Below are 25,415 nucleotides of genomic sequence, written 5' to 3' on the forward strand. Positions count from 1 at the left end.
GAATTATTCCCCAGGAAGATATGTTCCCAGTAGAAGGAACTTTCTACGATACAACCTTCTTCTAGCATTAGGACAAAGAAAGATCTCTCCAGGTATTTTAGTGGAAGAAGTAACACAGAAAGACTCCACAACTTAGCAGGAATTAATGCCCACTTAACACAAAAGCATTGCCAAATCTGTGACTCAACAGAAAGCTATAACGGGTATTAATCGATGTCATCTGTACACAAGGAAGAATCCATTTGTGACCTAAATGTCATGAAAATCAGCATAATTACACACTTTATCGTTCTGGTGATTTTTTCATTAAATTAGGAGTTCAGAGTGTGACTACAGTTTCATCATTTGATTACCTTTATCTCATGGTGCGGATTGCCTTCCAGCTAAATCTGGAGAGCACTGCTGAAAGTTAAATACATATGTGCAAACTATGAGACATATGAAGGACATTAAAAGCTGAAATATGTCATTTTTCAAGTTTAGGAACTGGTAGTCAACCAGAAGGTACCAAGAAGCTACCAAATTAAACCACAATGCTGCAATATAAGAAACAGGTAGCTCAGTCAGAGAGAATGGTATTCTCAAAGGACCAATAAGACCATCAGGAGAAACACTAAGAAACTTCACTCCGTCTCTCCTGGAGAGAAGAATGAGACAGTGGTAGCCTCCAAAAAAAGAGAAATCTCCAAAAATGTGAGATTTGATTCAAAACATAAACATGCCCCAAGCTAAACAGTTATGAAAAATGTTCTCAGTAAATTTATCCGTGAGACAAATCCATCATTCCTATACAGTACGAAACAGATTGTATTTGGGAGACAGAGAACTGCATTCTCTCATGATGTGAGTAATTTGGGAGGCACCATGGTATTTACTTAGGGAATGACTAATTAGGTATGAAGACAAGGGGGGAAAAAAGGAGGGGCTCTCTAACGTGCTAAAAATATAATTATTTTTAAAAATGTATGAACTGCAGCTAGAATCATGGTCTTAGGGAGAGCCCAGGGACACATCAAGATTCAGCTTCAGCTCTCTGATCCAGTGGCGCATGAAAGAGCTTATTTGTCACCACGCCAGACATTTGAATGTCACCAAAGTAATGACGAGGCTGAGGAAAAGGGGCCAGAGTGGCAAAAAGGAAATCCCCCTTAATCGATTGGTCCAGCATGCACTGTGGGAAAGGACGGGCAGCTATCTGGGAATGAAGTCACCCCAAGATGCACGCTGAGAAGAGTGAAGGATCCACAGTGGAGCAGAAGGCTTCCCACGATGGGAAGGGCAGGAGCACTCTGCGCTTTGACTGAGTGTCCAAAAATATTTATAAAAAAAGAAGCATGAGTTTCTACCCCCTGCCCAAACACAGTCACACATCCCTGCCCTTATAAAAATCTTGTGGGGTGAATGTTCCCACATTTGGGACATTTAAAATGAGGTCCCAAGGTCACAACTTAATGGATCAGGAAAAGCATAAAATGACCTGTGAGGTCAAGGTAATTTCGATCACTGAGTTTCATGACTTCATTAAGTACTCAAAAAAGTTAGCAACTGAATTATTTCTATTAAAATAATATGCCATTCAGCAGGCTTCCGTACACCCACGCATGCACTTATCCAATGTATTAGTCATGTACCACTACCAAAACAGAATAAAAATATATTTTAACAAATCTTGCACAAAGTCAAAACATAATTCCTTTACAGACATGCTAGCCCACAAATCTGCTCTTTCCTTCAGCTTAGGCTGCCAGAATCTCTTATGGGTATCTATTACACAGATCTGCCAAACCCACAATTCACTTCTTGACATTAAGTAATAAATACATAATGCAGACACACATTTGTCCTTTTCAAACTTCAGCTGAAATCTATTTCTTTAGATAAGAGCATGACCTGTCCAAGTCACCTTCCAAAACTCAGAAAAGCTCTCTCCACTGAGGCATGCACTCCAATCTTCACGTCCTGGCTCCCACCTGAAACAGGAGCTATGTACATCCAAGCACTTGACATTAAAGTAGGAATTTATGACTGCTTTGTGTGCCATTGGCATGTGCAAGTGTCATTCACAAAGCAGACACTCATGGCAGGGCTCACTGTCAGGCAGAACTGGAGGACATCACGATCCATAATTAAAATTTTCACAAGGAAAATACCATACAGGCTGCTCCTGAGCCTGGGAAGCGCTTCATTTTAACATGTTTAAGCTTACGAGATTTCCATTCGTCTGGAGGGTAGTGGGTTAAACTAATGATGAACTTTACACTTTGCAAACAGTTAGACTCAAATTTTCTCCTTAAATTTACCTCTAAGAAGGAATGTTGATGTTGAGATAAAAGTTCACGTATAAGGAAATATCTGTTTCTGTACTGCTTGAAAACGTAAGCGTTGCCTTTTCGCGGCTAACGTAGCTAGAAAGGGGTCTGTACTATGCAACACTTACAAAACCTCGTGGATACCAGCCCTGCTGATTAGTGCTTCAATTTCATAGTCAAATGGAGGTCACTGCAGTAGGTGTTTTTCAGGGGAAACGATTAGGATGGGAAAGGATGTAGGGAGGATTTGCAAGAGATGAAAACAAATGACACTGGCCTTGTAATAAAAATTCTGAGTGCAGCAGGGAGGGGAAGATGTATCATCATTAGCTCATTTACCGGTTGTGAACTAGCAAGGGCTCATATCCATGAATCTTTCCACGCCACATGCACATTTTTAAGAAGGCAGCGAGCTCTAGCACGCGCCTGTTAAGATCAGACCCAATGATCACACGAGTAATATGCACCCGGAGAGGAAAAGAACAGTTGAAGTTGTCTAGCCAGCATACTTCTGAAGTTCATCGCACTTCAAACAGAGCAAGAGCCGCAGCAGACAGCTGCAAAAAATGAGTCGTGCTCCGTCGGGGCAACTCTTCCCCTGGAAGAGGTAAAGCACGTGCCAGCTACTTCTGGGGCAAAATTAGGACTGAGCTTAGGGAAGTACTTAGCCCTGGTAAGTTCAAACACCAATTCTGACCCAGAAACACATAAAATTAAGCATGTAGAAAAGTATGAGGATATTGGCATTCTTGTGGCTCTTGGCCTGACTACCCATATAGAAACACCGCTGGATTTTCAAATCTACCAAAATAAGATTTAGGAAACTGGACTTTCAGTAGCACTTGTGCTCCTTCATTACATGGGCTTCTCTGAAGAACAGCAGCAGCACAATAAGGCTGAGGCTAATAAAAGAAAGAGGACACTCTGGGTCTGTGCAGGGCGAGACCCTTTCAGGGGGAGCTACTACTCCATCTGCCACCCCTGGAAAGAAAAGCCTGCAGTCATTAGGAGAAGATGGAAAGAGATTGTTGCAAGAGACAATGCAAGGGTCTGGCAGCAATTCAACACAAAGATTTATTGGTCTTGTTTTGTGAGTAAAGGCAGAAGACACCACGGTGCTGGCCCCCTGTATACAAGGAGTAAAGACTTAAGGATCATGCAATGGAAAGAGAAGAAACAAACAGCAGCTATGAAAGGAAGAGGAGATGACATAGGAAAGGGAAATTATCCCCAGTAAGGACACTTTCTTGTTAGGTCATGTAAATTATAACACTGGAGTTTACATCAAGGCAAGGCTGGCCATTAATGTCTTCCTCCGTTTCAGTCAACTCTCTTCCTTAGGTAGGAACAGGTTTGTGCTGGTGAAGAGGAGAAGATGGACCCAGCAAGACAGGCCAGTCCTGTGACTGGTTCACTGGATTTGAATTCTGGCAATAGGGGTTTGGACTTACAGAGGAATTTAAAAGCCTAAACCATACTGACAGAAAGCTCCTTAATATTCAGTGATTGCAAGCTGACTGCAAGCACATCTTCTCTCCGAGCCGAAGCTCTCCGAGCTGAAGCTCTCCACCTACACAACTGTAGATGGAGACTAAAACATTGCTTTCATAAAGGGCTGAGTTCAGTAAAGCTAATCCCATTCCAAAACACTCAGACAGATATTTAAATCCCACTGGCTTCATTGGGTTAAAAGCACTTAGCTGAATCAGGGCCTCATGCTGGTGGCAGGGACAATAAGAAAACCCATGACAGATAGACAGGTGGAGAGGACATACCAGGGTATGAATGAATTTGCTAGAGTAGGCTTTGGAAGGGAACAAGAGACAATTAAAAAATGGGAGAAAGCTTTCTAGTTAATTGAAGATTAAGAAGAAGTAGAAATAGTGTAACACAGCTGAAGGTATGATAGGTTCACAGCAGAAGGCAGGAGATTACTTAACAGTCTTACACAATTAAATTAATTCCTTTTAATCTTTTTATACACATTGTAAACAAGATCTCTCTATCCCATGAAAACTACCTTTTAAAGGCTGGGTAAATACATTAACTAATCCTAAAATCCCAGAAATCCCAGTTTAATTTTTTCTTTTTTTGAGAAAACAAAAGCCAAGCAGGGAAGAGCTCTGTAAACAGTTTTGACCTTCAGAGAGCCTAGCACTCTGTTTATTTATTCAAAAAATGAAACACTGCTTCAAGCAGCTAAGGAAAAGGAAAAAAAAGCATCATTTAAATGGAAATGGCTATACCTCATTTGCAGTAACCAAAAGGATGCACCCTAAACATTTGCAGTACTACACGAACCCCACAGAGCAGACGACTTCTAGGCGCTGGTAGCAGTTAAGTCAGGTGGGAGATAAAACTCTCACTTCTCTTTTTTGGAAAACAATTTAAAAATCAGTATAAAACCATCCAGCAAGACACAGCAGTAGAAGCAATTTTGATGGCAACTCCGAGTTTACTATAGACGATTACTTAATTGCTACTGTCCCTTCATGTGCCCATTGGCAAATATCGTAATTCCTGCCGTTATGAGTACGTACCTTGTACCTGTATCCCAGCTGAAATAGGCAGTGCCCTGTGCCAGGAGGGGTGCAGACCCAGTGGGTGCTTGTACACCCATTTTAGACATCATGGTAGGACCATGACACTCTCAAGGTCCATCATTGCCATAGCCTGAGCCCTCAGGGCAGCGGGTGCTCAGCACAACCTGACCCCATGCTGGCGGGCAAGGGACCCCGCAGCTTCCCACCCATCACCACCACACAGTCCTCTGAATCATCTCATTTCACTTTCATGGGCTGTTTTTTTCAGAGCAGAATATCCCGATGAATAATACAAATACGCTACACTATTTCTTTGTAAATTTAATTAAGCAATTGAAGGGAGAGTTAAAACATGGCCGTGCAGTGTAGTAATCTACAGCCACTCTGCCACATCGTGCCTAGGAGAGCAGAAAGGGAAATTAACAGCCACAACGAAATTTTATAGTTTTGTTTCCAAACATCTGCAGCTGGGAAAATAAAAATCAAGACAGCAAAATGTGAGATTTAAAAAAACATTGCCAATATTATCCAGCAAAAGGGATGTAATATAATATAAAGGACACTGTATATGTTTTACGTTGGTCTAAACACGTGGACAGGTCTGCTTATTTTATATACAGACATACAGGAACTGTGATTACAGCCTAAACAGGCCCTTTTCCACCCTAACATCAAGGCTGTTATCACACTCAGAAACACGGAAATCTCAATTAACAACAAAATAGCAACGTTAATTCATCTAGGAGCTTCTTCATGAGAATAGAGATATCCATCTACTGCTTACTGCCCAGTTCCCATTCAAGAGAGAAACTGTCTAAATAAATAACTAGAGATTAAAATGCCGATGCCTCCCAAGGTGAAGAGCTCTGGAGGCAAATGGCAGGGAGGTTACAGGACGCTGATGTTGCCACTCATGAGAAACAAGGTCTGGAGGATTTTGACTTGAAGTTTCAGGACAATAAAACTCAAATTCAGCAGCTGCTGCCACAGTGTAACAACTGGCAGTACTTTTTTTTTTTTTAAAATATATTTCTTTTTCATCTGCAATACTGTACGTTTCGCTGCCATGACAACTAAACATTTTCTGCCCATCTGTATGGTGGCAGAATAGATATACATCTGTTCATGAATCTTGTTTTTAAAAGACAGATAATATTTTCCCAACTTTTGTATGTTTTTAAAGCTCTCTTCAGAATGAAGCAGAACACTGCGGCTTCTCTAAAAGAGTGGTCCATAAATCACATCACGCAGGCAGTATGTTGCCCAGGAGACACTCTTAACATCGCTCATCACCACCACAAATGAAAAAGTCAAAACAGAGGCTGGTGACAAGGACCAGGGAACATTACCTTCAGTACACGTTCCCTCCCCATGTTGCCTTTGCTTATCACCATTAGCAATATCACTACCTAGAGACCTACTTTCTTACCGGCTGATTAGAAACACAAAGCCATTTTCACCAAAAAAAAGGACAATATATGAATGATTAGGGACAGCGAAAGGCATTTTATTGCCGTGTAGTTTAATAATTCTTTAAGGTCTTTGTAATATCTTTCATCCCAAGGCTTCCACATCTTTAGAACGCATAATTCAATAAATAAATTAACTTCAGTGACATCAGGCAACTCATCCAAGGCTGTAGCATCACTAATCTTCCCGTTTGTCTTGTCCTGAGGCACTTCCATTAAATGAAAACTCCTCTTCTGCACTACTGAGCCCTAACCATATAGCCAGGCCAGGCTGTGACACTGGCATATGAAATTATTCCCAACCACAATAAGCAATAGATTCCTGAAATCTTTAGGAAGAATTCCAGCTCTGTGCTTTAGCTCCAGATTAGTGAAAAACTTTAAAAAAAAAAAAAAAAAAATTATTCTGGAGTTAAAGTACTGAAACATGGAGACAACAAGGTGATTGATGGAGAGTAGCTTCAGATTTAGATTGTACTGGGAAAGAAGAGAGGTCTACAAACTGAAATAAAAAAAAAAAAACAACACAAAAAAAAACAACAAAATGAAACAAAAAAAATCCAACAAAAATAGAGAAAGTCAAGCATCACATGAAAGAAAGGAGAGGTCTGCAGCTCTGATTTCAGGGTAGAAGTCAATATGGTTATTGAAATAGAGTGGAAAAATGAGAGGAATATGAGGCGGCGGAGCATCCTTATCTGAAACAACTACTACTGCCTTTTATGCCACATAACACAGCAAAGGTTTTGGCGAGGCAGCGGAGCCATGCTAGACGCGTTCCTTCAGCACATTTTCTAGCCAAAATATCACGTGCTGCAGACAGCCTTAATCTGCTTCCCCGGCTTTCGCGTGCTGCCTCGAACCGCCTGGCCCCAAGCCCAAAAAAGAGAATTAGTTGCTCAGATTAATTCCTGTCACCTCTCTGGTGAGCCTCATACTGGATTTAAAACAAGGACACCACGGCAGGGCTCCTTACCGACATGGCAATTACTCTAAGCAGGCAGGTTAGCTCGTCGCTGCTGAAACTACTTATTAAGGTAAATTAAGAGAGAAGCATCGACTGAGCTCCCGGTGCGCCTCACCCTCACCTACAGCCTCCTCACCTTGCTACACTCACGTCGCATGCATCAGACCATGGCACGGATGCAGAAGCTGCGTGTTTCTGGCATGCTTTGCTGTCTGCTGTCAGGGCTGGAGGTCCTCCAGCTAGCCAGGGGATAATACGGCACAAAACCTCTGATTCTGCTTAATAGTGGAGCCTCATCTCACCCATACCCTCCATAAACTATTTACGTTATCACAGAAGGTATTATCTGGCTCAGAAACACCCAAGCAGCTTTTTCCTACAGCACCTAAGAGGTAGGAACCACAACTCCTCCAAAAACTCCCGAGTCCACCAAAGTAATCTTCCATTATTTCTTACAAGGAATGTTTTACCAAGGGGAAAGTCCAACAGCCCTTTCCACCTCTTGCCGTCCGCTACACAACTGGCAAGAATGGCTTAAAAAATGCCACAGTTGCATTTTTTATCCCCTTAAAATGTTGCATGACAGCACTAGCTGCAGCATGGAGCTACGGCCAGTCCCTTGCCCAGGCCAAATGGAGACACGGCAGTTAGGGCAGGTAGGGAGCAACAGTAAGAATTCGTCTCATTTAACCCTGAAATTCATTTTCCCTTTTGTTTACCTGCAGTAGGCCAGGTTTTGGAGCATCAGTCAGACCAGAAAGCTGAAAGGCACAATCGGGCAACCTGAGCGCACGGCTGTTGGGTATGTCTAGTGCAGCCAACGTAACATTTCGACAGTTAATTATTCGGAATAAATGTAGTAGCTTAAATAGGTCACTGTGATGCTACAGTTCTCATTGGAGATTACACTGGGAAAGAAGTGACTCCTGAAGGGACTTCTCCTTTAACACCCCCCAACTCCAAAAACCAAGTGACTGCGTTACACGCCACTGCTGCAGTGCAGTTTGATGCGCGTTTCCATCAAAATCACTCAGAGCGTTTTAAAGCCATTAATGACGCGAGACTCACAACTGGCACTAAAATGCCTTTGACAACGTGATGATCATTAGACTTATTGCACAGACAGGTAAAGCGAGGCATGAAAAGGTCAGTCGCGCTGCCAGGGGGATGTCATCTCTCTCTGTAACATATAGTCACCAGCTTTAGCTATCTGATAGTTGCTCTGACTTGCGATTTCAGCTCGAGGCTCAGGGGCCCACACCATAAACACCACGTAGCAAATAAGCATCCTAATCAGCTAACGCACCGAATCCTCGTGTTAGCACGCATCCTGCTCGCTCCATCACAGCTGCTGCTTCCACACCAAAGCCAGGACAAAGCAGCAGCTCCCGCCTCGTGCTATTTCCAAGTCATTCCTCCATCCTGCTAAATAACTTCTGGCTTATCAGTATGACTCTCCACCAAGCAAACTCCACAAAACAGGGACTTACAAATTTCCTATATGGACAAGTTGTAAATGTCTATTATGAATTTTAATGACGAGCTATACCAGTGTAACTCCTTGTGTGGATGCTCTCAAACTCGTGGGGTCACAGTCATACCAATCCAGCATAAGATCGCACAATCAAAAGGGCAATCAAACCCTTAATTTATACCTGATCTCTTTTCTCTACCTCCAACAAAATCCCTAGTGTTTGAAGGGCCCATAAATTCAATCAGGGAACTGATTCTCTAACTTCTTTTCTCCAAAACAGATGAGTTCTTTTCTGATGACCCTGTTGAAGTGGCTCCTCAAGCTATATGAAAAACCAGAGACGCTGCAGGGAGATGGTAGGAAGTGGCAGTCAGGACCAGGAGTGGGCTGCCTTTAGTGCGGTCAGAACAAGTTAAAGGGAGCTGAGAATCACAGCCTTATTTTACTGCAAAGATGGGATTCTTCAGACAAAAATCAAATTAATCCAGCAAAAACTGTTTTTTTCTGTGTAGACCAGCCCTTCAGGAACCATAATGGGGAAGACAGTATCTCCTGGACCTAGGTGACCAGGGGAAGGGGATCATGGCTCCTTTGCCAGAGGTTCTCAACCCCTCCACGCACTTTCCAGGAGCCAATCCAAGGAATTATGGATTGGATTATGACTGACAGTGTAAAGCAGCACACTTACCTTCCCTGTGACCACACAGTTATTTCTGACCACGTGCAATGTCTAGACAGAGCTTCCAGCTGCTATCAGAGGAGTTTTGATTTGTGGGTACAGAGAAAGACAAACAGATTTTCTGAGAATTAGCTGGATTTTATCTTTGCCAGTGACAGATTAATGTTCATTATGAAAGATTAAGTAATTAAAGGAAATCCCCATGAAAGAGCTGAAACAGATGCAAAAAGTTTCAAACACTGGTATGTTTACATGAAGACAACACGAACCCTTCTGTGCTCCTAACAACATAGGAGTATAGCACTTTGTATTTCAGCAATGGCTACAGCCAGCGACCTCCACCAGCAGAATGTTTTTTCTTTCCACTTCCAGCATCAGCAAATTCAATCTTTATAGTTCAGATAATTCAGATATAATTTAGATATCATTTTCCATCTTCAGAAGGAAGCAGCAACCAGTTTTGACAGTAGTTTCATGGGAGGCCACGCTCTGGAGTCAGCAGTCCTAAATTCATTAGGTCACATTTATTAAACACATTTTGCCATTTATCCTTTAGCCAGTACAGCTAAATGCCAGTCCTGTTCCTTCCTCATAAACAGTCCCCATCTCCTCTCCAAATGCCACCATATGCACAATCTTCCTTTTTGATCATTTTGCCTTTCTCCAGAAGGATGCTTTGTACTTCAGAAGCAGCTTGCTGCCCACACCGAGCTACAGGTTCCTAAAAGGAAGACATCTTTATTAAAGGTAGAGCCGCACTAGCATGCAAAGGAGCCACATGCTCGCTAAAAGCACCTCATCTCATTAAAAAATGGCTGGTGTAACTGCCACCCCATTATGTGGCACCGTAATGAAGACACGCCATAATGAAGACACACCATTAATTTGCTCTGCATGTAGGTACCGAAGGCACAGAACACACTCCCCCATCTCTGGTACTGTGGGAGGAAAAATCACACATTAGAAATTTGTGAGGCTTCTAATGGAAGTAGCTGATGTGGTCTGAATCTGCTGAATTCAGAATTTTCCTAAGGAGAAGGATGAGGCAGGTGTCTCTGGAGAGCAGTGCTGGGAAAGGTTAAGCGAGAGAGACTGCTCCATCCCTGAGAAGGACTCCACAGCTGCTCAGAGCACCCAGCACCACCCAGAAGAATCAGCCCCAAAATCCTGCTGAGGTTTCACTCCAATCCTCCTCCAGCTGCCAACAGCAGCCCAAGACTCCAGCTGTCCCTGGGTTGGGTCGCACTGCTGGTGTTTGCCACTATCCAGTGCTCTCTTCCCCACAGCTAAACAGAAGGTTATAATTCCAGAAGAAGTTGTGTCAATTACTGACGATGGCTTGGACTGCAATCTGCCATCACCTGAGTTACTGCTTAATGAAAATTAAGGCAAGGTAATAAACTCCACCTAATAGAGCCAACAGAAGCAGCGCAGTGCCAACCAGTTCATCCTTACAGATCATCTCAAGAAGAAACAACAAAATCCAGTCCTTCTAAAACCAGTTCCAAGATCCTGTATAGCTTAAAAAGGGTGGTCTCATATGGAAAGACATGCTGAGAGTCAGAAAAATCTGTCCCAATGCCGCTGTATGCTATGGCCTAGTACAGCTTCATAACAGAGATGCTGAACACCTGAAGTTCCCAGTGTTTTTAAGGAATTTCTACATTGTCATTTCTTGACCCCCCCAAAAAAAAAGAAAAAAAATCAAACTATTAATTTATCTACACCTCTCAAACCCTTTCAGTAAAATGAGAAACTACATAAACCTTGTACATCAAAGAGCTTCCTTCATTAAAATGTGAAAAATAATTTGTGTACTTTAGATGAAAGGTGTTCTGGGACTATGAAGTATTCTGGCAAATTTAATTAAATCCCATAGTTATTCTCTCATAAAAAGAAAGCTTTTGGGAAAAAAAAAGTTATTAAAAATTTAACTGATTCACAGTTAGGGTTTGTTTTTTACTTTTTGCAAAATCTTTACCTTATGAACTGAAACAGTGCTGAGAAGTAAAACTATTTTTAATGACCTATGTGTAAAGTTACAGTTCCAGAACATGAATTCTCAGTACAACTTCCAAATGAAGAGGAAAAACCCCCTCAAAATTATGCATGTAATTCATTATAGGCTGCAATGATCTAAAATCAGAAATTAATTGGCTATGAAAATTTTAGTAAAACTGAAAAATCGAAGTCTACAGTTGTGACAGAAGAGCAGATCTAGCGGTCACAATGTGGAAGCAGAGGGCTACTGAAACCATATACAATCCAACTACTCTTGGGCCAATGTAAACACTTCTTCGTAATCGGTCCTGACGTAAATTAAAGCTGGAAAGTTTAATTTCATTCCTTGTAGTCACTAGGATGATTATTCATCAGTGCTAATGGCCACAAGTTCAGGTTTATAACCAAAACTTGATTTTCAATGGTAAAAGAAGCCACCTAGCTCAAGTCAGACCCAAACCTCTGCACCTCCTTAGCCCCAGAGCTGCTCACCTCTGGAGTCCATCACCTTGGAGAACTGTCGCTCGTACCCGTACAGTCAGCACATTTTGCTCAACTCCAAGATGAAAATATCATCAAAGTGTACTGAAAAGCATTTCTTAAGAGAAGCAGTTTCAGGCTGCCTCTCTCTTGAGAGGGAGTCATCATAACCAGACTGTCACCAGCTGGTAACAGCTGCAAAGTTGAGGTGTATTGGCTATAAAGATATTGTTTGGTTACTATCTTCAGGACATGGTACAGGCATCCAAGGGCAAAAAAACCAGGTGTGTCTAAATGGAGGGGCAGGTAAGCTCCATAGCATGTCCTGATGTCCCCAGTCATTTAGATAGGGGACACACTGGAGGGTATCACAGCTCTCTGAAGATCCATACTCCCCATTCTCTTTCCCATTCCTCTGATGCAGAGAGCACGGGGGAAGCCAACCACAGCCCTACATCTTCACACACCTCCTGCTCCTATGGTACACCGCAGCAGGACTTAGCAGAAGGCAGGTACCACAGGCAGGACTCACCCAACAACCTTTCATCGCTTGGGGTAGGACTCGCCTCACTTTGGCTGAGCAACATGTTCATGTCCAACCATGTGAGACATTTAACCAGGGCAGTGAAGCCATGCGAGATGAACACTGCCCCACGTTACGTGTCCAACTCAATCCCCAAGTCACCTAATTACAATGCCAGGGAGGTTAGCTCAGTGCCCAGCCGGCGGTGAGAGATCATGCACCTTCCCACACGGCATCACTGCCCCGCGACCTGCAAAACAATGGAGGCACAGTGCCTGCAGAGCTGCCCTCAAAACATTCCCAGAAAAAGAGAAAGACGCGACAAACTCCCAAAGACAACAGAATGCATTTACCCCTTTTTGTTAGGCATGGACAAAATGATCAGGTCGATGCCAGTAGAAAACTTAACTCTGAGAAACACAAAAATGTGTTGGTGGAAAGTCTAATGCAAACCAACCGCAATGAAAACTCCCTCCCCCATGCACTCAGTTTGGCTCCCTCTCAGTTATTCCTTATTGGCAACACTTCAATGCTAATAAGACACCATAAGTGTATAAAACGCAATAAAGATGTTTACATTAAACAGCAGACTACAGATTAAAAGAATCTGTTCCATGAACTATAGAAGCTCATCTCCAAACATCTATTTCCAGGTAAACATATACATATGAATAGAGAGAGAGATGACAGTGGAAGGATTGATTTGATTTTATTTTATTTTTACCTTGCTGGCAAAGACCTAAGACGTTCCAAGACACGAACACTGAAATTAGCCAAACAGCCTTAACATATGACACAATTTTTTAGCAATGAGAGGAACGAAAGACTGGAAGAGCTTTCCAAGCAAGTGCCTGATCTGCTGTTACTTGCAGCCCTTGAACTACAAACAGCTTCGTAAAATGCACACTTTAATCCAGCTTCCAAGGTAAATCCTGGAGCCTGCCTATGTACCCAGGCAGAGGAAGAGATACGTGGACGTATATTTTTGATCAATTCAGTGTTAACACCTGTCTTTGGTCCAAACCAGCCCCACAAATTCCTGATTAACTCCATTCAGTTCTATTGTTTCCTAAAAAGCCACACAATCTGCTGCAAGGGTCAGACGGCTGGATGTGTCCTCGATTTTACGGGCCGCTGGAGATTCCCCTCTCTTGGACTTGTTTCAGGAAAGGATTAGGCAGTACACCAAAGTGGCTCCACATAATCTTAGACGCTGTTGAAGCATGCTCCTCTGTACGTCCCAGGAGGACAGGACTGCTCGCATTGCCCTCACACACTCATAAGCTTGCAGTTTTGCATTAACATCATCAATTCTCCACGTCCCTGGGCTTCCGTCGGTGCCTTGGAAAAGCTAAAATGGATTTTCTTCCAGTTTCCTCTGAACCACCATGAATTACTCACACGGGAAGGTAGATCATGGTCTGAAGTGATGCCAGGATAAAGCTGGTGCTCAGAAGCTCAGACTGAACACCAGATACTGGAAGTCAATTTTCCTCCAGTGTCATCTAACTGATTACCTCGTGGCTGGGTCCCATCGCTGGTACTTTGGACATAAGCTTTCTGCAGGAGCACCTGGGTAAATTTAATGGACTGTGATGCACAGGATAACATAGGGGTCACTTCTGGGCTTACATGCTAAGGGAGAGAACAACACTGCACACGGTAGTACAAAATACTCTTGGAAACAAATCTCCAGGTTGATAGAGGTGACGGCTCGAAGGAAATACAAACTCGATATTTCTTTATTAATAAATAAATTACCCAGAGATTGAGACAAAATGTCCAATCATCAGGAGTATCCTGAACAATAAAGGAGATTCTCTACACATTTTCCAAAGAAGGGAAAACATGCAAATTACAGCTAGCTATAAAAATCGTACGTCGTGAGCTGTTTTATGGGGTATAAAGCCAAGAGAGCTTAACAGCTTGAATGGAACAATTCTGCACGACTGGCCTCACTTAGGAAACCTTGAAACTATGTCAGAATGATACTAAAGGCCGTTTAAAGTAAATATTTTCGTAAGATGATGCATTGTTTTAGAGCTCATGTTATTAAATGAAAAGTTAAACCAACTCAGTCCAGTGAACCCAAGACAAGCCTCGTTCCTTTACTAATTTACAGCTACAAATGACAAGGAAATTATAAACACACAGACACAGAATTTATCAAAAAAACCCTTGTTTTTCTACCACAACTAATTTTAAAGAAAAAGAAAAATGTTAACAATTACTTTCCTAAAATTGGAAATCATAAATGAAGGAAAGCTTGCACTATTAAAAGCTGCCAGCGATAATTCACAGAACAACGATAACGCAATACTGCGGACTCAGAAATAGCTGTTCCCAGGAATGCTTTATTCACGCCTGACACAGATATAGGATGACAGACCAGATTTTGGCCAGGATGGTGTTCTGTGATCCGTCTGGCACACTCCTTCCCAGAGAGGCTCCTCAGAAGAGCCATCACGCCAGGCTGAGGACCGACCAACTCCAGTCCTGAGTGGTGGCTGCAAGTGCCTGTCCCCTGAACATCCCCTTTTCCTAAGTCAACTCCCAACAACACCCACTGGAACATCTCTTGTTGTGTGGCCTGAAGTTACTTTGAAAACTGTTTTTAGAAGCCTGGGATAATTAAGTGACTCTGAAATACTGGCTCTGGGCAATGAAATTTGCCTATACTCACCAGGAAAATGAAGAACATATATAATACTAACGCCTCCTCAAAACTCTACAATGAATTCAATTCTACAAGTGAGTCTGCCCTGATTTGCCCAGCAGCTCCTACACACTTTCATAAAATTAAACAAGTGAGAGGAAAAAAAAAATCATGTATCACAAATCATTTTCATTTTTACTTGATTTTGTTTCAAGGAAATGCTAGTAATGGTGTCACATAAATATTTATCAGACCACTCAAATTGTAATAAATGAAAGTATCCTTCAACTTGCGTACACAATAATCGAAAACTACTTTAGAAGAGGGCGACAAGACACAAAGAGTCTGAAGCAATAAATTTATTCCCTTCTGCCAGACAGATATAACAGTGCAGGCAGGTTGGTTTTATTGTAAACTATATCATCTGATGTTTCCAGTTTCCATTATTAATTGTTTGAAGACATGATTAGGGTTTTCCAACACCGACTGGCTTCTTTTAGACTCTAGCCACAGTTTGTCAGGAATTTCTATCACTTATTAGGTGCCTTAAAAGGTATTAAAATAGAAGATCCGACCGCTATCCTTGGCACCATAAATAAATCCACCGAGGAGTCTGTAATAATTTGCACTCCACCTCATTTGATAGTATCTTTAAGATTTCAGCACTGTGAATGAATTCATTTGCATTTCAGGGCTGAAAATACCTAAAGATAACAAGTTAACAGGGTCATCTCTAGCTGGTGTTCTTATCAGGAGGCCTCTACAGGGGTGGAAATTATTGCCAGCTAATGCCTAAAATTAAAGTCCAAGTGAAAATCAGGGGACTCAGCCCTGAGTAACCTCAGGAAATGAGGTTAGTTAAGTTTTGAAAGCATTGCTTAAGTCCGTGCTTATGGGCTTTGCAAGAACATTAAAGATGCCCTAAGCATTTCATTAATACCACTATTTTATCTCCGTGTTCCAGTTCAATAGGACTTAAGAAGATGTTTCAATGCTTCCCTGAAAAGCAGAAAAAGACTTCTTGCCTCAGTCTTTCTACCTACACAGTGGAGTTAGTCATTCCTGGCATCCCAGGGCACTGCCGCACCAATTCTGATCAAGCCTGCAGAAATCTCTTCAGCAGAAGATGCTGAGTGTGTCTAGTCTCTCTGCTCCTCTAGAACTCATGCGGTTCATTTGCTACTACCAGTACATCCATGGGTAGCGTAGGGGTAAATATAGAAACTCTTCAAGTGCCAGGCTGTTACATCAACTGTGCACAGAGCAGAAACACATGACAGACTAAAAAGTGGAGCTGGAGTCAAAAATGCTGTTTAGCTGAACCACAAATTATTAAAAAATGAGAAGAAAGACGTCAGCATTTAGGCTAGGACTGATCTCATCTAGCTCAATGTTTTGAGAAGCCAGGAAGTCTCACTAGTTGTCCAAGTCCCCACAGCACCAAAAAAGGGGTACTGCTAGATGGCAGTTAGTCATCCAAGGTAGGTGGTTATCATAAACCCATATGCATTTGCTGGAGTCACCACAAGCTCCTGAGACAGCAAAAATGCACCATTTTGCTGTGCTATCAGCACCATGAGGGTGTACATACCAGCACTGAGAAAATCCAGGGTTTTATGAAGGCAGTAGAGGACCTCTGTTGGAGATCATATCCAGAAGACTAGTTATATCTATTAGGGCTATCACTAGGATGAAAATTCAGAGAACATTGTCATCCCACAAAAATCTGTTCGTTTTGTGTTACAACAATCTGGAAACGTAGAGGGTTTTTTTATACAATTTTCTTCTAAGGAACTGCAATTAGCAGACTGGCGAGGAGTTTGGAGAAACATACCAGGTGAGAAGCACTAGTAGAGATGAAGAAATGGCACGAGCTTCTCCACAGCTCCTGAGTTTCATGGGGGGAAGGTAACCACCTACTTCTGCAAGTCAGGTCAAAGCATCAGACCTTGATGACTTTCTATAGATGGAAAAGAGGGTGAAATGCTCCTCTCCAGCACTGTATTCTCAGAAAATGAAAAATCATAAAATATTAGCTGCACAACTCTCATCTCTTATACCTCCTTTGAAACCTTCTTTCCAGTTCTTGTTTTCATAAGTACATTTATGTGCAGGCTTCATATTGAAAGACAATTCCATGAAATTAGGCTAAAAACATTAAACAGGTAGAGAGGAGTCTACACATACTATCTAGCATGTGAACCTGACAGCATATATTCTTGTTTACGGTCAGTTTACAGTTCATAAAATCATAGAATCATAGAATGGTTAGGGCTGGAAGGGACCTCAAAGATCATCTAGTTCTTTGTTAACAGGGATGGGTTACATCAGACCAAAGCAAGGTGTTTCATGTAGATCTCTACCTCTGAGCTAGTAATACAAAGACCTTTCCTAGTTCAGAGAAAAATGACCATTTTTAGAGCATGATTCATCCAACTTATTTCATATTTTTACTTTAGAGTAAAATGAATCATGTTTCTCAATTTCCCATTTCTCTCTGTTGACTATAAGGAAAGCCTGCAGTGACTAGTTCTGACTGTAGATGATCATATTTCATCATATAGATTGTAGATGATCATATTTCATCATATAGATTGCATCTCAGGAGTCCAAGAGAGTGAGAGAGACATCAAAAAAAAATAAATTAAAAAACAGTTCTGAACAGGAGACAGAAGGAAAAAGAGAATCCATAAATGGCAGGATCACATGGCGTGTCCCTCAGTGCAGGGATCTTAAATGGCAAGCTTGTGATATTTATACCAACAGTCAATGTTAGGCCAATGAAGATAGAAAATCAATGAGTTTGAAGTATGCACCTAGGCTGGTGACAAACTCAATCTCCATTGAGGCTTGAATCTACAAATAAGAGTCCTCTATTAAAGTTCTTTTTTTTTTTTTTTAACCTCCAGAAAAGTCTTAAATCAGTTTTTTAGCTATGAATCATGAGTTGAGTTGTAAACCCATGAGAAATTTAGTCTGCTTGCTAAGGCACTAGTGGGAAACCAGGGATGAAGTTGCAAGAAGTCAGGAACTGCTGCCTTCTACTTCAAGAGAGTTTTTATTGATTTACAAATTTGTACCGGCTCTGCCTCCTGGAAAAGGAAAGTAAATCCACTGAAACAAATTTGGAAGTGATTCACAAGGCTGTGGGACCAAATACATGTAAAATTTCACTTCAGCAAATACTTCTAGCTGGCAAACACTCGCTATGCTTCTGGTTACTACCACAGAGGAACTAAAATATTTAACAGTGAATGCTGTAACACAACAACAACAATCCTCAAAACCGATTCTCTACAACACACAGCAAAGAGCAGCACTGTAGGAAGGAAATCCCAGGCTCACGCCATGGCCCATCTCTTATCAAACTGAGACAGCACCAAGATTTGCACCTGTATCCTATGCAGAGAGATCCATATTGGCCAATACGGAGGAGATTCCCAAGCTTGCTGACCACGAACCAGTGTTCAGACCTGAATGGAGAGCAGCCTGTTGTGGCAACTGCATCACGAGCCAGGTCAAGTTCAGTGGAGTTAGATGCACTTACATGAACCTGTATGCATCTATAGCGGAACAAGAACAAAGCCACCACGCCAACAGGTGCGCAGCAGCATGGTGCAGTGTGGATCCACCATGCAGGCCAGCTCCTCCTCAAGTATCTCTGCACCATTTCCCCTCCTCAGTATTGATGTGCCTCGGGGAGCAGAGGCAGATATCACTCAGCACATGGGGTGACACCATTAAGATGGAATATTGCAGAAGAAAAAAAATAATGCACTCGAGCAGAATTTTGCTGAAAGGGCAGACTTGCTTGGAGTCCAGCCTGCTCACATACCAGGATGAATTTGGCCCAATTTATATCCTAATGATTATAATGGATATTGCATTCTTCTTTTCATTAAGGCAGCAGCCAAAAATATTGATTTGTTGTACTTCGCACTCCTGCTTACCTTCACAAATTTCAGGAGAGATGGTGCATAAGCCAATAGAGTCGGTCAGTTTAAAAGTGACAAATTAACTGCACTGAAAGTAAATAAACAGCTATCTCTTTGTAAATTAATTCAATACGTGACTTGAGCACTTTTCTACAGCTAGAAAGCTGATTCATCATTCGGCAGCATTTAAGGTGCCACCAGTTCAATAGCAGAGTATTAATGTTGTGTCCTATTTGACACAACAGGTCAAATTCTGCACTTGCATTACAACACCATGACTCGGAGTAACTGTTGAACCCCCAAGCCCTGCTCTCCACATCCCCCTGGGTGCAGCTATGCACTCAAGTGTTCCCCAAGATGGTTTCAAGAAGGCTTAAGTTGTACTGAATAGTTGAAGAAAACGAACTGAAAAAGAATCCAAAAAGAATCTTTTCATCTTCTGGATTATGAAGTGTCTTCTGGAACGGTTTAGTGAAACAGGACAAGTGACAGGGTTGGTTCATTCTCATGAAAATACTTGTGAAAGAGTGAAAGAAAGACAAACATATGCAACTTTTAAAGTTTGGAGAGTGGTTTGTGGGGTTCCTCCCCATCCCCCAAGTGGATTTCAATTCTGGAAAGAAACTGAGTATGTTTAATGTGGAATATTGAGTAAAATTCCCACTCATGTCAAAACGCGATCTGTGCTTTGCTGAACTGGGACCCTAACTTATTATAGGCTATCATACCTATTGGTCTAGACACAGGGTAAAATCCCTGGTTAATTTATTAATGAGACACATTCTCTAACTTATTCTCCCTAACAAATCCTTTCAGCTCGATAAATGTTTAATCTTGAGCTTTTCAGACCAACGCTGCAGCATTTAGACCAGTCTCCCACCGCTTTATAAAGAACCCATTTAGCTGAAATCTATGCTACTGATCAAGCAGGTAGACCAAAAATTTTCAAACGCAGGAGCTTAAAATTGAAATTCACATTCAACTGCCTAAATAACGTTGCCCAAATGCCTTCAATTCCTATTAGCACTGTAGCATATGCAAGTTCTTAACATTTCTGGAAATTAAAGTAGGCGCCCTCAGCTTTTGACACTCAAGTTTGATGTTTCTGGACACAAAGTTTTGACTGTATCATCTGTGCACAGCTGCAGCAGAGAGACTATAGCACAAATAGAACAAAAATATTTTCACTGCTTATGCTCAGACGCAACCCACAGCATTTGTAACGTCGTCTGTTTTTCATAATGTTCAGTTTAGACAGTTGACATTTGATTAAACAGTTTGATTTTGCCAAAACATACATTTTAATCTTATGTTTTAATACCACATTCTCAATTAAAAGCTTTAGAAAAAGGCATACAAAGTCTGCTTAAACCACAGTAAACCCACAGACCTAACATATTTAATACACTTTCTGAAACTGTTGACTAATATTTTGTAATTTCCTCACTACTTCTAGTACCACACCTGCACCATTATTCCCAACACCTATCAGACATTTAAACAGCCAGCTTGTTAAGTGTTTTACTCGATAGCCTTTTATACTTAGTATTTTCCACATTTTTCCAATAGGGTGGCACAGTAGTGAACTTCACCATCTTGAAAATCTTCACTCTTAATACTGTTCTTTAATGTCGACGTTCGGATACTACCGCCTTCACGGGAAAGCTAACACAGCTGGTTTACAGTCAGCATCTTTCCCTATATTTCCACCTCTACACAAGCATGCCAACACTGATGAACATCGTGCTACAAGAAAGTGTGCTATACAGAATGGTGTATCATTCCAGACCGCTAACTCCCATGAAAAATTACTCCCACTAACAATAAGAACAAGACCACAAATAGGTTTTAGAATGAATTAATTCTTGTTTCATGCTCCTTATTTCCTTTCATGGGGTTTAACACTGCATTCAAGGTCATGAGCGTTGTGACTCCGTGGAGGTGACCTGAGTAATTTACAATGATCAACAGATAATACAGTGACTGGAAGCGAGTCATTCCGTAATTATCACGGCTTTCTAAATGGAGTCATCACATAGCTGCTGAAAAGGAATGTGTATTATATCACACCTACAGAGGGAAGAATGTAATCAGGTAATTAAACCATGTCATTGCTGTGCCTGGAAAGTCTTTATTTATAATTTTATCTTGCCTGTTAAGAAGAACTGAACTTCTTTTTAAGGGTAGAAAATAATTATTCCTAAGCTTTGCTTTTGCAAAAACCTCCACGAAGGAAAAAGGAAATTAGAAATAAAACTCACCAGTTTCTTCGTCTATGCTGAATCTCCCTAGGCCACTGCCGTCCCTGATGGAATACTGGATCTCTCCATCCCTTCCAGAGTCCTCGTCTCGAGCAACAACTTGCAAAACACTTGTACCAATGCGGGAGTTTTCCTTGACAGATCCAATGACGGCAAAGTCAGGAAAATAAGGGGTATAGAGATTTTCATTAACATCCACCACTTCAACTTCCACGAAAGAAACAGAAGAGAGAGAAACCGGGCGCCCCTTGTCCTTTGCGCGCACAGTCAGGTTGTAGAACTGCTGCTTCTCGTAATCGAGCTCTTTGTTCAAGCGGATGGCGCCGCTCGCTTTGTCTATCTCAAACCGCCCGTTGTAATCGTTCACCAGTGAGTAACGGACTTGACCTCCCAAGCCCAGATCTGGATCATGAGTTTCCAACCAAGCTATGACAGTGCCAACTGGCAGGTCCTCAAGAACCTTCACGTTGTAGCTGGATGGTATAAAGGCTGGAGAGCAATCATTGACGTCATCCAAAAAAACCTTCAGAGGTACTACAGAAAACTGCTGATGGCCACTCTCTGCTTTGTCCCTAGCCTCAATCTTCAGTGTGTAGTTCGCTTTTGATTCCCGGTCTAGTTGATCGGCCACGTACACCATTCCTGTGGAACTGTTGATGGCAAATTGCTGGGTGTCTGTCAGTACTGAGTAAGTCACTTCACCATTGGATCCTAGATCTTTATCTCTGGCCTCTACCTGGATAATCTCTGTACCAAGACTTGTACTTTCTAAAACATTAACTGAGTAACTGTCCTGTAAAAAAACAGGCGCGTTATCATTTGCATCCTCCACAGTGACAGTCAACAGTCTCCACGCAGATTTCTGTGGATTACCTAAATCATAAATTGTAATATTAAGGAGATAGAGCTCTGTTTTTTCACGGTCCAAGGGCATAAGAACATTAAGTACACCCGTCTCCATGTCAATGTTGAAGCAACTATCTACATTACCATCAGAAATTGTATAAACTACTCTCCCATTAAAGCCTGAGTCTGCATCATAGGCTTTTATCCTCAGGATGGTGGCACCAACTGGCAGATCCTCTGAAACCTTCACATCGGTAGGGAAGGATTTGTCAAAATGTGGTGCCTGTCTGTTCACCGAATAAAAATCGAGAAAACCATCTTCCAAATTCAGCTTCACATTTGCTTTCGCCTTTTTGAGTAATTTTTCTGCTAGCTTCTGAGCAACTCTAGTTTCTCTACAGCTAAAGGTCTTTGAAGATACTTTCCCATGAACTACCGAAATATTAACAAACATAGCATCAGCAAAGTTCTCTCCATCAGTTGCCGTTATCTTAAGGCCAAAATTGCTGTTCTTTATGCCAGAATTAATTAGAGATTTTTTAAGTTGCAGGACACCAGAGTCAGGATTTAAATAAAAAATGCCAAGTTCATTTCCAGATATTATTTTGTACTTCACAAGCTCTAACTCATCTATGTCTATTGCAGAAACAGCAGTGATGTGACCACCAACGGGAAAATCAGATGAAATCACTCCCTGACACGCCACTTTTTCAAAGAGGGGTTTGTTATCATTGACATTGCCTATGTATATGGTGACATTCACCTCACTTTCATGGGGGTAGGGAGAACCCCAGTCAGAAGCTCTCACAATAAACCTGTAGCTTTCTGGTGAGGACTCAAAATCCAGTTCTTCAGATGTGCTGATGATGCCTGTAAACTGGTTTATTGTAAATGGTAGTGAATTCAGACTGGCAATGCTGTACGTTATGTATCCATTTTCTCCCATATCTTTATCAACTGCTGAAACGGCCAAAACGCTAGAACCCACAGGGACACTTTCGTTGATGAACGAACTGTAAGAGGGCTGCTGGAACTCTGGAGTGTGATCGTTGGCATCTTCCAACCTGACAGTAACCTGTGCTTTTAAATCACTACCTTTGTTCGTATATACTTCTAATTCATAGAGGTCCTTCTCAATGATTTTCAAAGGACGAGCAGTAGTAATAAGGCCTGTGTTGGGATTGATCTTAAAATACTCAGCTTCTTCACTTGGAGATATTCTATATTCCACACCCTGTGGCTCAGGCATCAGCTTAACTACTGCAACCACCCCACCAGGAGGTGAAAATTCACTGATTGAAACATCGTATGCTTCCTTTTCAAACCTCATGGGGATACTTTCTTTCTTGGGACTAGCAATGTGGACCAGTTTGACTGCAGAAAATTTCTGAGGAGATCCTTTGTCCTTGGCTTGGAGAGTCAGGTTATAACCATACGGGAAGCTGTCCCAATCAATAGGCTTTCTTTCTTTGATTTTGTACTCATTCATCCATTTACCTTCTTTAGTCAGAAAAAACTGTTCTAGCGGATCTCCAGCCACAATAGAAACAGATTCTATTTCTCCATTGGCTCCTTCATCTAGGTCGTCAATGTTAACAACTGCATAGGTAGGCTCCTTGTCTGATGGGAAGGGAATATGGGTTACTACATTTATTGTTGGGGCATGTTCATTTATACGTTCAATGTGAACATAAAGCTTGGCAGTACTGCTTACGCCATTGTTTCCATAAAGCTTCATCCCACGGTCCACAGCCAAAATCTCAAGATCGTATCTGTTTTTCTCATCATAGTTTAACCGGCCACTTAAGGAGATAACACCACTCGTAGGATGAACTGAGAAGAGATCAACTTTGTTTTTGAAGTAATAATAAAATTCACCATTGGACCCAATATCCGCATCTGTTGCGGTCACCTGTGCAATGCTAGTCCTTAAAGGAGTGCTTTCTGCTATTGTGACAGAGTAAGTGGTTGGTGAAAACAAAGGTCTTAAGTCATTCATATCCAAAACTTGGATGTTCACTTTTGTCCATGCTTCCAAGTCCTCTCCTCTGACAGATCCTTTCACCATCAATAAATAGTTGTCCTGGATTTCTCTGTTCAATATAGCAGAATTCCCGCCTTTAGTCCTTATTCTCAGGAAGCAAAAGTCAGCAATGATGACTTCCTCTGCTTTAAAAAAGCCCTCGTCATCACCAGACACTATCCTGTACTTGATATCCCATGAAAGGTCAGTCAAGGTAATGCCCATTCTCGTTTGACTGTTGACATAGGTCCTGGCTGCTGAATTCTCATACACCGTAGCATTGTAAGTGGAATGTGTAAAGTGAAAGCCAAGTGGGGTGGTCCCATGAGCTACCTGGCAAACAGACGCCAAGAACTTGACAATCAGGAGGGCAAGGCATGACGGAGGTGGCCGTGAGCCTGACCAGCAGCCCATATTCACCTCCATCACATCATTCTTTCACCCTGTGACAGAGACAGAAAACAGAAAATAGTTCACCAAGAGATAAAAAAAAATGTCCTGAAGTGTCATGTCAAAATTACTAAATTTCTAATTAAAAATATAATACATGTAATAACTAGTCACTGCATATTTAACAAAACAGAAAGGGAGAACACTATACACACCCACACACACACAAAAGCACCAGTTCAAGATTACATTTTCACGTGTGTGTGAGCGTGTAATATGTATGCATACTCTCACACATGCACATAATACATAAATACATGTATGCTTATATATTTTTTTAACATAAAAGCTATGATACCCTACCACATCTACACAACCATGCACACAGTCCAGAATAATAATCACATTGAAAAAAACTAAAATCAGACACACATTTGCATAAGTTTATATAAGAGGATGAATCACATACAGAAATTATTGCTTTTATTTACCAGGAGCTCCAACTAAGCTTAAACTTGTTTGTTTTCAGAGCATATTGGAAAACTCATTTTTAGTCACAATGTTTGGAAAGGAGACAGGATTTTCACTACGTATGTAGCACTGTGGTAGTCAAATGTTACCAGGTTTTTTATGGACAGTTAAGAAGGATCACACAGTTGATGAAATTTGAGCCACCAAGAACAAGTAGTACATAAAAATCACTACCCAGCCATTACTTTAATTACAGATACCTAATTACAGATACCTTCAGAAAAATCAAAATTAAGGAAGAATTCTAGCTAATTAAATGCAATTGCACACAGATATACATATGAATACGCATATCTAGATACTGAGAACAGACAAAATAGAAGAAAAT

General features: G+C 41.5%; 1 protein-coding gene across 2 annotated transcripts in view; it reads right to left on the reverse strand.

Annotated features, from left to right (window-relative positions):
• The window catches only part of FAT3 (FAT atypical cadherin 3), a 335,564-nt gene extending 310,972 nt beyond the window's left edge, over positions 1–24,592 (reverse strand). For both annotated transcript variants that reach the window (XM_086614215.1, XM_086614212.1), the window contains exon 1: positions 21,298–24,592. In XM_086614215.1, the coding sequence (XP_086470341.1) occupies positions 21,298–24,592 (3,295 nt within the window). The remainder of the gene's footprint in view (positions 1–21,297) is intronic.
• Positions 24,593–25,415: the final 823 nt, after the last annotated feature.

Source organism: Tauraco erythrolophus, chromosome 1 (genome assembly GCF_009769465.1).
Source record: "Tauraco erythrolophus isolate bTauEry1 chromosome 1, bTauEry1.pri, whole genome shotgun sequence".
Classification (NCBI taxonomy): Eukaryota; Metazoa; Chordata; class Aves; order Musophagiformes; family Musophagidae; genus Tauraco; species Tauraco erythrolophus.